This window comes from Papilio xuthus, unplaced genomic scaffold, assembly GCF_000836235.2.
Source record: "Papilio xuthus unplaced genomic scaffold, Pxut_1.1 DF827542.1, whole genome shotgun sequence".
In the NCBI taxonomy this organism is placed as follows: domain Eukaryota; kingdom Metazoa; phylum Arthropoda; class Insecta; order Lepidoptera; family Papilionidae; genus Papilio; species Papilio xuthus.
Genome location: NW_013531107.1, coordinates 5,861,274 through 5,875,332, shown reverse-complemented (window position 1 = coordinate 5,875,332; position 14,059 = coordinate 5,861,274). Strand labels below are relative to the sequence as shown.

Genomic DNA, 14,059 nt, shown 5'->3' with positions numbered 1-14,059 from the left:
AACTCGTTTATCGTCAGCCGCGCCTGTTATAAAAAGTATATAAATTACTTTCCACATCACAGAAAGCTTATTCATCCGTTTCGTTCCGTGTACCGGGCGCGTACCGGGGGCGGGGGCTGGGCGTCGGCGAAGGGGTTGGGCGCGGGAGGCTCGGCGACGGGCTGCAGAAGTCGCTCCAGGTTCACCAGCGAGGAATTCTCGCCGAGGAAGGCCGACGGCGATTTCTTCACGCTAGACGTCTGCGCTCCGGTCAGGTTGTCGCCTGTGGACACGCAAACGCATACGTCAGCCCGGTCCTTGACATCACGTGACAGGTGGCGCCGCGAGGATCGGGGCGGAGTACACACCGAGCAGCGACAGGTCGAAGGGGTCGTTGTCTAGCGGGGGCGCGGCGGCGCGCGGCCGCTGCGACAGCGCGTCGAACTGCTGCAGGTCGGCGGAGCTGGGCGACGACAGCACCGACACCGGGGACACGGCCGCGCCCACGCCCACGCCTGCACCCATACTCGCGCCCATGCCCGGCACCATCGGCATCGACTTGCTCTGCAAATATATATATTGCACAATTTGTTGCGCCTACGAGATAGATAGTAGAGTGGTATGTGTGTAGATATGCGACCTGCTGCACGGGCGCCGGCGCCCAGGGGTCTGCGGGCGGGGGCTGCGGGGGCCACGCGTCGCGCGCCGGGCTGCCCACCGCACCGACCGACCACGCGTCCGGCGACGTGTCCTGCATCATACATACATACATACATACATACATACATACATACATACATACATACACTATTCACATAACACCACAACAATAACTAGCGTGCCTTACGTCACACATTTCTCATGAAAATAGCTAGAATATTAACTAAGTTAAGATGATAAATACTCATTTGTAAAACTAAATAACAATGAGATGATCGTGTAGCACGACGTGACAAACTTGATCTTACCATTGAGTCAGAGAATATACTGACGTCCAAATTCATTGACTTCAACGTAGCCGAGTGCAAAATAATACATTGTTTATTATAATTAACACAAATTAAATAACAAAAATATATTAAAAAAGTGTTATTAAATATTCTCGTAATAGACATCAACCGGTTACTTATAGTGGTCATAGTTGTAGTGTGATTGAGTATTGTCACCTGTGTGTTATGCTGCGGCGAGGGCAGGCCCCAGGGGTCGAGGGGCGCTCCGTGTGTTGGGTGCGCGGGGGCGGCGCTGGGGCTCAAGTTCACGTCCAGCAGGTCCAGCAGGTGCGACTGCTGCGTCTCCGGCTTCTTCTCCACCGTCTGACCCCTAAATTCTTTCAATAATTAATTAACTCAACAACAAACTTTATGTCATTGTAACCGCCAATACTCTAAATAAGAAAGTTAATATTTTTTGTCAGAGGAAAGTCTGTCTTATTAAGCACAATAAATGCGTGTGACTTCCTACTGTGAGCTACAATGATATGTATACAATGTGAAGTTTACCGCAGAGTGTGCGGCACACAGTCGACGCAACCAAAGAACCAGCAGTAGGGCGCGAGGGGTGCGAGGGATGCGAGGGGCGGAGCCAACAGCGCGTACGGCTCCGCGTACAGCTGCACGTACTCTTGTAGTCTGGGTGGAGGCAGGATACGGATTATGGGTACGAGTCAGGATTAAGGAATAAGGATTTTGGTGTGGTTTGTGCACATAAGGATTAAGCAACAAAATGGGTATGGGGAAATGGGGAGACGAGTAGACGTAATTATATACCGTGTAATAAGATAGTGTTAGGAGGCTGTAAGCTTGTTCGGCCTTTGTGAATATGTACGTTATGTGTGCAGGTGAAGTGGACAGGTAGAGGTCATACTGACTGCAGGTCGTGCTGCGACTGGCTGATGGCGAGCTGCAGCCGCACGTCGTCGGAGCGCCGGCGCCGCTCCTCGCGCTCGGCCTCCTCGCGAGACATGGCGAGCGCCAGCTGCAGCTGCAGCTCCTCCTCGCCCGCGGTCAGCGGCCGGGCCAGCTCCGCGTCGCGCCCGCCGCCCCCGCCGCTCCCGCCTCCGCTCACGCCGCTCCCGTTGCTGCCCCACTCCACGGGAGAGCTGTTCAGCTGCAATACAGTATTGACCGACATGAGTTTTGGCGAACTATTTATTTTCTCTTCAGGGAGCCTAATTATGCCGTATGTTTTAACAATAACAAGCATTATGTAGTAAGGGTAGAAGTAGACATGTAGGTGGAGGAGCTGACCGGGGGGTAGGTGGGGCTGGCGGGCGAGTCTAGCGCGGCGTCGCTGCCGAGTGCGCTGCCCTGCGCGAACCGCTGCTTGGCTTTGAGCGCCCGCGCCCGCTCGTTCTTCAGCCGCTCCTCGTCCTTCAGCAGGTTCACCAGCTGCTTCGCCTTCTCGCGCACATTCAGACCTGCACGTTAACACTATATCTCTCATACTCATGTCAATATCGTAGCCCCAATTTTGTAGGTAAAAACCTATGCTAAACATTATAAATTTGCACCTATTCAATATATAATTTGAAAGTGTAATGATTTCTTAATTTTGTTATGAAATGTTAAAAGGTTGCGTGTTCCAATGTACTGCATGTATCATAATTATCAAAGCACGCAAAGGTCTTTATTATAATATCAAATGCACAATTTAAGTTATTAAAATCTGTAAGTCACGGTTGTTAACTTATTTTTTACTTGAACTTGACCAATCAGCCAGCCGATGACTCAGTAACTCTGAATGCTTCATCGTGCGGAACATGGAGCAAGGTCGATGCCTCGGTTGTGCTCAATTTTAACATTAATATTTGCTATTTTAATATAATTGCTAATTTTTTCAAAAATCGTTACATACAATAAAAGTGTAATTTATTTCGGTATAATATTTTGATAAGGTTAACCGAGTATTTAATACATTTGTCATTTCAAAACAAAATGATATTACAACACCGAAAAATGTGTAGAAAAAAACTAAATTAGTAAGCAATTTTTTGTACATGGCAACAATTAACAATTCCAGTCGCGATTGTGTGAACAGCCTGCCTGTATGTGTAAGTGCTAATCGTCGCCTTGTAACAATTATAGCGGTTGCCAAGGCAACGAGCAACGCCCACAATATAGTATAGTGTTACATCTCTGATATGAAATTCATAAATTATGTTTCGTTTTAATTAGGCTGTATCGAGTTAAATAGCTTCCAAAATATTGTAGCCGTGGAATAGTATTTACTTAATTGAATTCATAGCTATCTGCATTAAAATTAAATTTCGACTACTGTTCATTTCAGTCTTCAAGAGCTTACCTTGGTCTTTCCCCTCCTCCATGTACTGGAAATCTTTAAGCGTATGAATAGCGAATATGTTCTCCTTGCATTGCATGGCGACCTTCTCGCTGCCCGTCTTTATCAGGTACTCCATGAGGACGAGCGCCTTGTAGACGTGCCGCCAATTCTTGCCATGGTCGTTGAGCCGCTTCCAGATCATCTGCATGATCTCCGTGAAGGCCATCACGTTGTACGTGAGGTCTGCGATCTCGGCCATGAGCGTACTCGACGGACCCCATGGGTCGTTCGAGGTAGCTTCGCGCACTTTAACCTGAAACACACAATAACATTAATAAATCTTTTATCCTTTAATTTATGACCAACTTGTTCACGTTTATTCCCCGTTCATGTTTATTGATAATTTTTTACAATATCAAAAGTCATTCTGTCTGTAATTACTGTTACTAACCGTGGGTTTCTAAGACCAAAGACTCCGTTAAAAACATATCATCACCCCTGGTTTGTCAAAGATAGAAACAGTGATGACGATGTTTTAAACGATGATTTTGATCTCAGAAACCCGCGATAACATGCTAAATAATAAAGTAAATATGTATGAGTTATCTATAATTGTTTGCTAACATATATGTATTATAGACAGTGGTGACGATGATATGTATCTTTGGTTTAATGTAAAAATACATTATGTACGTAACATTTGATAACGCTGTTACTATTTGAAAAACCGCAAAACTAGAGGATATCAGATACTATTAATGTACAGTTTGCATTGAGATGACGTCAGTCATTAACACAATTGTATATTCATACGAGGACAGTTATATTTATAAGTTAAGCTATTAGCCTTGATGTTATTGATGGCAACATTAAATTTACTTATATTTTACAATATGGTCCCTTATGTTTGGTGCCAAGTAACATGACACGTCATCAATTAAAAGATAAACAATAACAGTGAGCTATCGGGTGACATGTCCCCGTGATACGCGCGGTGTCGCAGCGGAAACGACGCGGCAAGGAAGCGACACGACCGCCAGTAATTAGGGCGCGCACACACGATCGCCGAAGCGGAATGCGCGACGCAAGGTCAATGCCTCTTAACGGCTCGCCTTCTACCACCAGTTTGTTTTATAACTGTACACTTTATATAAAAACAAATAATATTAAAAAATGGCAAATGAAGGAAATTATCCAATAAATATATTTTTATGTATTGGTCACAAATATTACAAAATAGCGTTTTGAACTTTAGTTGTTTATCAACGATTAAGACAGTATTGAAGTTAACTTACAACATCACGTAATTTTATGAACCCTGTTTCAAGGGAGGAAGATTTCTATTTAGGACATTTAAGACGATTCCCAGGTACGTGTGTACCGCGCTTTACGCGGAAGTAACTCATCGGCATTGGTATGAACGTGTAGTGCCTTATAACTACCAAAGTCAATTTTTTTAAAATACAATGTGTAAAAAGCAATTATAAAAATAATTTTCATTCATTCGGTGGTGTTTTAATTTTATACTTTTAAAACTCATGATTTATAAAAAGATTTTGTCTACTTAACGTTATCTCTCTGCGCAAAGGTCAGGAAGCTTTGTTCAAATATCACATGGAGGAAAAAATTGTTATTTATTTTTCCTACAAATAACCTTACTACAGCTAATTATAAAGTAAAACACGTTACTTGGTTGCAGATTCCAAGTTCGATTGAAAAATAAGGAAGTAGTTGGGTTCAAGGAGATTGGGACGGAAACATTGACCACTGTCAGGAGAAAAATCAAATAATATAGGAAATATGAATCTACTTTATTCTATTTTGTACCCTACTCTGGTATTATTTACTTACCAATAAATACAATTGGAAAATGCATTTTTTATTCTGAAGCTGAAAAAAAAAACTATAAGTTGCGATATTTTGCACATGCGATTGGTGCTATGCTTATAATAAAAAGGTTTGTATTGTTACCTGGGCATCAGAGTAGTTGTGCGCAAGATTTTTAATATTCCTCCTTAGGCCCGCCACGTTTACTTGCATGTCGTCCCGGCTGCGGGGCATCTGGAACAAATACAACATTCAATTCATTACTTAATCAGTCTTATCAGCTTATGTATCCTAAATTCGTTATTATAATAGTAAACTCTACAGGACACCAAGTGCACCAAATATAGGGTGCCATCTACCATAATGATAGCAATGCATCATTGAATGCACAGTCAAAGATGTTAATTTCCTACCCATTTCGATGAAAAGTAATTTGACGTTCAGAATGCAATTATGTTGAAAACTTTTAGCAACATCCATAACAGTATGGAGTAGGATATTAAACCTTCGTCTATGCTACAGCAACTTTTTGGTGTCATCTTAATAACAAATAATAACAGACTGTACATAATGAAACAGATTAGTTATTTAGTTACTACTATATATTTTATGTACCTAAGCTATAAACAAACTGGCGCTTTAGCAAGATTAACATAGTTGAGGTTCGTCGCTGGTCGTTGTGTCTTTTATGCGTAGATAAAGAAGCGTCTGTATCAAAATTTGAACAAAGGAGCATTGGCCTGACACTGGCTTATTGTTTTGAATGTCGCACGATAACAATGAACATTTTTTTAGTACAACGCCATCGAGATATACAATATCTTATCATATCTTCAATTCGGTACGAGATTATAATATTTGTTATATGCAATAAAACTATTTTAATAAGAATTCATCATATTCTTCTAGAATTTTCTAAGACTGTAAATAAATCTAATCTGTTACTCCTGTTACAATGTTAGTTACCACTCCTGCGTTATAGCTTGACTGATTTTTATCAAATTTTATATGCATATTCAGTAGGTTTGATAAACGGCTACTATCTATTATTTAAACTCTCGCGGACCAAGTCGCGGGCGACGCTAGTATTTTTCTAAAAGAGTATTCGTGGCGTTAAGCAACAATACTACTTTCTGAAATCCATAATAGGTATCGGACTTTAATTAATGGTTTGTTCACAGATCAAACGAGCAGTTTTCACATATTCATTTCTATTCAAAATCCATCTAATTTGCCAATCATGCAACTTGTCTGTATGTAAACAATAAAACATGAATGACCGCTATGCAAGAATCAGTATAATTTTAGTTTTACATACGTAGATTCGCAGCGAACATTTGGCTCGTTCATTTCGCAAACATCACGTGCCAAATTCCTAACCGTTGTTAAACAAATAATAAGTATTAAACGAAAGGCTTTAAATATAAATACAGTTGATGAGAAAATAAAATACTTAAATTGATGTACAAAATTAAACATTAAAAAAAATAGTTGGTAAGCAATTTTCCTTACAGGCAAATTTTGTAACACTGAGGAAATTGACCTCAAAAATTGCCACTTTTGTGGTTCCGATTAGGTATCGTTAGGTATATATATATACGAATGTGGCGTTTAAAAATCATAGAAACCAACATCCACAACAGCCTAAACCAACGCAACAAAAACAAATCTATAAAACCCTACCAGACCGACAGTCATACCGCACAACCCCAAGTGGGCCATTAACTTCCCAACTCACAACCCTAACTGTGTCCCCGGCGGCAGCCCTACGTCACCTACGTCACTATTTATGTTTCGCGGGACGTAAACAAAGCGACGACGCGTCGCTAGTTATTTTCGCAAGTGCTGTTGACCCTGCCCCCGCGCGCCCAATAAACACTAACCGTGTAAGGACTGGAGCGGGGAGAGGGGGTACACCATCTTTCATATTGACAACTGTAATCCTAAAAAACCTCCACTTAATTTCCAAGCAAACTAAAAAATGCAAGTAATTTTATACATCCTAAGAATTTAAATAGATTACATTTAAACATGTTAACCGCACTTCAACATTATCTGTTGTTGACATAAAATATTGTTAGTGTAAGAAAGCGAACGTGCAAGTTTTTTTGTCGTTTTTTCTAAACGTGTGAATTCAGACCATCGTACGTTATTATTTACGCCCTGTAAAGTCACATCAAGGGACAGTATACAGAGCAATGTCAACCGAAATAGCTTTATAAGATTATACTGTGTTTACATAAAGGAAACTTTACAAGTGTACCGTGTGACCCTCGCGCACCGCGTACGATCCAATTAACAGATGGGAGAGTGAAAATGGGGGAGAAATGGGTTCCCCCCAGTAGTCTAACATATGGTCATAACTGGGTACTTACCCTAAATTTAGCTAATATTTTATGCATGTCTCTTCTCAATGTCCTTATCCTACTTTACTTGGGACAGGTGCACCAATCTATAGTTAGCATTTCTATGAATTATTTTTATTTTATTTTATGAGAAAAGAATTATATATATTATCAAATATTTCATAATAGAATATTAAAGCGCGAGGGAGCTCTCTTATAGTTTTATTATGAACATACCTGTGTCAGTTTCATTCAACTGGCATTCCATTGTCTTTCAAAAGAAAATACAACAAACCTTTTGTTTTATTATCAAAATTACCCACCTAAAATTTGATTGTGATTTTTAATTATTAGCCTAATAATAAAGGTTAAGCATTAATGGTGTAGATTCTAGTTTCTGGTAGGCTTAAGGTTGCGTAGATTTTTTTTTCATCTATCCAATAATATTTATAATGATCTTAAAAAAAGCGCTAACTCAATGTTACTAGCAAGATAGTTTTACAAACACATCTTCCGAATGAACTATTTTTCTGCGAAAATAACTAAAGAAATCAGAACTTTAACCAAATTTCTATACCAACTAAGATAAAAAATTATGTAGTTAAAATATATAATTAATAACCAGATATAACGACCTTGAGCACACAAATACACTGTACGATACACTGAGAACCAACAATTAACCCTTAATATGATACTCACAAAATATATAATACTCGGATCAACTTGTTAAATTTTACTACAAAAACTAGTGCACAATAAATGTGCACACACAGAAGCACGTCCAAGTTGTTTTGCATTCAACAAATGTTTAGTGTTTACACAATGAGGTCACTTTCACACTGGGCACACCGGTCTGTGATAAGCTATCACTGCGTCAGTGCGACACGTGCGACGTCGCGGCGCGCGCGTCTCTCGTGTGGGCACGCCACTGCATATCACCGCTGACCACAGACGACTGCATGAGAACGCATGCGGACGGTTGGGGCGACCACGCAAAGGGTTGCGACTAGCTGCTTACACATCTTACGGATCATTTACTAGCAAAAAAACTTTTTTAAACACTAGCAGACAACTTTCCTTAGCTCTATAAGTGGTGGGCAAAGTGTGAGGCTTATTCGTGTTCGTTGCCCTGTCTCTATTTGTGTCACAATTTAGGGCCAGATGCCTCAATGATAATATTGAAGTGACAAAAAGTAAAGATTCAACGAATTTATTTTGAAACATCACTTCAACTGTAACTTAGAAATAATGTAATAGCGATAAATGTGTTCGGAGCCTAATCCGGCGAGGGCTGGTTGAGTAACATAGTGGGAGGAAGCGGCACAACGGCCGGCAGACGAAGACGCGACGCACAGCGCTCGCACTACGCACGCACAACGTGATTCCTTTCAACATGGACAGTTTCCTTATAATAAACGCTTCTGAATGTAGTAAACGTATTATACCTATTGTTGACCTCGCATTTTTATTTTCTTTAGATGCTTACAAATAACACGATGATTTACGTGAAGAAGAATAAAAACAGGTGATTCAAACGTAGGTATGACATAGCCTTTAGAACCAGTTATGGAAAACATTCAACTAATACCGTTATCTGTTTCTTACAAAGGGAATGACAAGGAATATATGTTTTTTTATATTTATATAAGTGTTTCGGCGATGTAAACTTCCGATACAGTGCACTCTAGAATTGGGGACTTCCCACATATTTTATGATTTATAGTGTGACGCATAAAACGCGTGGAGTCATACACGGAATCATTAGTTCAGCAGTTTTAAAGTGGATCGATAAATATTTCTCATCATAATAATCTGCATTGCAGAACCGCTCTCCCATACTTAAAAAAAATCTAGACAATGTGAAATAACTCATCTTAAGTTACAGTTGTATATAGATGAGCAGGTACACAGATATAACTGGTAGCTTTTTAGTGAATACGTTACGTAATGTGAAATATACGAGTAAATAAAACAAAAAAATACGCGTCTGTGCACTTCTTTGGTTTGCTAATCGCTTTACCCGCGCGGATATTCCGATTTGCAGTGACGTAATCCGCTCATACGTGCCTGATGTAAGGTTAGCCTGGCATTTGTTTACATAGACGTATTTATAGCTTTACTCATATTTATCTTAGATGAGCAAAAACTAGAATTCATGTTGCTAAATTCGTAGATCCATCTTAGCAACTAGATCGATGACATATGTACTAAAGATCATTGAAAGTTTATAACGGAGTACATATATTTATGCATTCTTATACTTATTATATAAGACCTTTAGTGGTGGATTAGAAGTAGTAGGAGACCTTAGTGCGGGGTGACTTAAGACAAAGTAGTAGGTAATTGTATTAATTACTTTGATACCTAACTAGTGATAAAATAGTTGAAAATGGAATAATCTTTTACGCTTTTACAATTTAACTTTGGATCCACGACTCCATATAGTTCGTATCACTACAGCTAAGTGGTATTGGAACATAAAAGTAATGCCTAAAGGTCTATCTAACTGTAAATGATCTGTTGCATTGCGCACGGCTGGTGAGTTGTGTTCTGTGCTTTAGCGCGCATGCAGCAGAGGTGGGATACACATTTGTACTGTTACTGTACTTCTTACATAATAGGTGTGCTGAATCGGACCGGTGAGCGAGACGTGCATTGAACCCACCACCACTAATCATAGTAACATCCATGGATACTTCACTTTTCACAGAATAGTGAGATGACAAGCTTCTATTGAAGATAACTCACATCCCTCTGCAGAAAGGAAAAGCAATTGACTGAACTGACTGGATGGAATTAAGAGTTAAACCCTAGAATACAGTCTTGTTAGAGTTATATCCCATACGAGCATATTACGAATGAAATTTGCACGTGTTTTATGACGATTTCGCTAATCCGTCATCAAAGTGTCGCTCCGGTCGCGAGAGCGTTCGTCGCTCCGGCAACGAGATCGTTGAACCTCTCTATTGGAGCACGTCCGCCCCGGTCACAGACGACAACTAACTCCCTCACTATCTAAATTGCAACCAAAATCAGCTTCAAACATGTCAGTGTATATACAAAGAATTGAATTAGCTTTCCACTTAGGATCGAATATCTTACAATAGTCACTTTTTTCAACCTATCTTGAACGTCAAATGAAATTTCATCGAAATGAAGTTCCCTGACTGTTTCATGTAACAAAATGTTCACATGGTGGCAACAGCGAGGCTATACAAAGTGCATTCGCTTCGAAGCGATTCCATAGCGAACTTCAAACTTGTCTGGAGATGACGCGCGACAATCACGTGATTTATCGAAAGTTATTGTCAGTTCTAGGTATACATTTTAAAAGTTCGTTATGGAATCGCTTTGTAGCGAATGCACTTTGTCTAACCCACCTGGTCATAATTAAATTCAAACTGCCGTCGGTGGATCGAAGATGCCTATCTACTATTTTTATTTGCATGACAAATATTTCATATTTATTTTTAACAGGTTAATCAACGTAAACTCTTCATATTTACAAAAACAATAAATATACATGTCACTTCATCCTATCTCTCGTCTATAACAATTGTTATATCGAATAATCACGATATTATACTCGCAAAATTATGATAAACACAAACGATACGGTCCTCCACATGACTATGAGTCACTTAGTGATAAGAGGTAGCGGAAATGAGAGTGCGCGATTCACATGAACGTTGGTCAATGGAATGTGAAAATTGAGCTCGCGCTCACCTGATATGTGGACACACAAACAGTCAAAATTCTGAGAAAACAGCCAAGATCCTGTTGCATTATTTTACGTTCACTATTCACGTTATATAGACCATTTTTTTTCTTTTTTTTTTGGTGTTGTGAAGCTTGAGGTCAAAGTTTTTTATTCTTAAAATATTGACTGGTCAGTAATTGCTGTACTGTTTACATATCAGGTAAACAAATGATAATTGATTGGACTGTTTGATATACGTTATTTTGTGTATATTCCAGTGTTGTAAAAAAAACAACTGTCAACAAAAAATCGAGTCCTAGACCATTATCCAACTACAATTACATAGCCACTTTGTCGTAAAGGTCACTGTAACTATAAATAAAATACCGTGCGACCTAAAATCGATAATTAGCATCGTAGTCAAGGCCTATGGAATGGTAAACAAGCCATTAACTAGCATAATAAATAGCTTTGTACTAATCAGAAAGAAGAAAGATTTGCCTGAATAAAAACTTGTGGCAGAATTACTACGTTCAAGGATGCTTTAACATTGTGAAGCGCAGAAAAATAATATCCATGATACTCTAAACAATGTAACAAAGAATTGTTGAGTATCAATTTTATAAATAAAGTGAATAAAACATATTAAAAATGAGGATGTAAATACCATTACCATTTTTTAACAGCTAACCCAAGGAAATCATATCTAGAGACACTTATTATACATTATTTGTCTGAGTAAATTGATATCAACCAATGTTTTCTACATTCACATCACTATCACATACTGTCACTAATAATACTGCACCAAAATAAATTTGTAACTTTTAATTGGCTTATCGTAGATCATTGACCAACTAAATGGATGTAACTTAAGCCACACACATATCCAATAACTTAAGTGTTCATTAGTAAAATAAAGGCCCATTTTTTAGTCTCACCCCCTTAACCCCTAATAGACAATCAGATCCAGATAATATATGCCTAATATCTAAAAATATAATATGTAGTATGCAAAAACAAATCTAATGTACATTTGTGGTATTGTACGGCAATAGACATACAAACATACAAGTCATTCCACATCTAAATGGCTATCGAAACTCATTCACAATATAATATTGTCTTTCTCTCTCTCTCTTGGAGTGCCTCTCCGTTTAATGGAGGTTGGCCATCAGCTCTGTAAACTTTTGCTGATCTTATGGCAATATATTACATTAAAAATTAATAGTTTTTGATGAAGATTAGGAGATATGGTGCCTCATAAAGCTAGTCACCGATACCCGACAATCACAACAAGATTGCAGCGGTGAAAGAGAAAGCTAAAAACAATATTCACATTCTAGATACCAGCTGTTAATCCACTCTTCAATGTATGGTATGGCTTTGACAGAAAATTATATTGGGAGGCACACGGCAACTTGAGTATGCAAAGTATTTGTAATGAACATCTACATGAGCAATTGACAAACTACACAAACAAGACATTTTATTACATACACCCAGGTGTCCCAACCCAGGGATCCCTGGATCTTTCTAAATACTACCTTGAATAATTTCACAAATAAAATAGATATGTATGGACACATAGTATATAGAATCATACATTCCTTATTTGTACTATATAGGTGATATATCAATGAAGTATAATGTCTATACTCTTTAAACAAGTATTCTTAGATTTTGAGAGAATTTTAATTAGGTTACACTATAATATTTTTTATGACTGTTTCATAGGTCTCTTTTACTGTGCAAATAATGGAAAATTTAAGAAGAATTAGAGACCTTTGTGTTGTAAAATTTCAATAGTAAAAATTATTAAGACTACACATTAGAAATTTTATCAGATGAAAAGTTATGACATTTCTTAAAATATGTTTTATATTTTTGGTAAGTGTTGTGTACGGTAAGTGTAGAAAAGTATTAAAAATACTCACAAAATATTTTTTTTACGATGAGAAATAAACAGTCGGTGAAGAATAAACTTTTGACACTTCAATAAGGGAACACACTTATACACCTATCAGGTCCGTATCAAAAATGCTGATAACATTTATCATTATCATACACATTAGCACAAAGACTTTTCTACTTTAACGCCACTGACGTCACAAAACAACAAAACACACAAACAAGTAACAAACACTTTTATATTTGAACTTGAAAAGATACTTCACACCAAAAGTTTAAAGTTCGAAAACAAACTTGAATTTAATATACCAAAAGCAAGGTTTTGACTGGGAAATGTAAGCCTTCACTAAAACACAGTTAACAAAATTGTGTCGTGGCCGATTAGATGAATAAAAAGATAATGACGAGGACAAATTGATGCAACATCGTAAACTTACCAAAGAGTTGCTGATCGGCTAGTGCTACTTAAATTTACTTTTTCTTTATTCGATTCGTCAGCGTAAGAAAGTATTACACATTGTAATATAACCACTTATCACAACACGATATCACCCGATTTACTATTTAATTTTGTACAAATTCTATCTAAACAAAACACTTTTTGACGAATTGACAGAGTCGTCTCAGTCATGACAAATCAACATGTCCTCCAATTCCAACTCTACATCCGGTCATGAATGGTATTAAAATATTGTGAGTTAAATACTATCAACTTAGGAACCAGCTCCTCAAAATTGTACAATTCTATTTAAACTTAAAATAAAATAATAATGAAATGTAAAAGTGAAGAAAATTTTTAAAAATGAAATTGATATGTCATTGCTTAAAAAAATGTTTTGAAGTTTAATTAAATTGTAAATTTATTTTAAGAACATTTCAAAACAATTACTTAAGTGTAATAACACTAAACTATTTATTACAAATTGTTTGTTTTAAATAAATTGTGATAATTTATTTGGGGCAACGAAACATAATCAGGAATGCTATTTTATATACTCTTTGAACGCTATCAAAG

At 38.0% G+C, this 14,059-nt stretch overlaps 1 protein-coding gene across 1 annotated transcript; it reads right to left on the bottom strand.

Annotated features, from left to right (window-relative positions):
* Positions 1-2: 2 nt before the first annotated feature.
* lqf (epsin homolog lqf) lies at positions 3-13,783 on the bottom strand (the record flags this gene model as incomplete). Its single annotated transcript, XM_013313540.1, has 11 exons — positions 13,482-13,783; positions 5,230-5,319; positions 3,280-3,571; positions 2,226-2,395; positions 1,847-2,085; positions 1,146-1,299; positions 948-986; positions 620-730; positions 348-543; positions 105-262; positions 3-23 (listed from the first exon to the last, which is right to left on the bottom strand). Coding segments are annotated over exons 2-11 (1,470 nt in total), but the record flags the coding sequence as incomplete, so codon positions are not given.
* Positions 13,784-14,059: the final 276 nt, after the last annotated feature.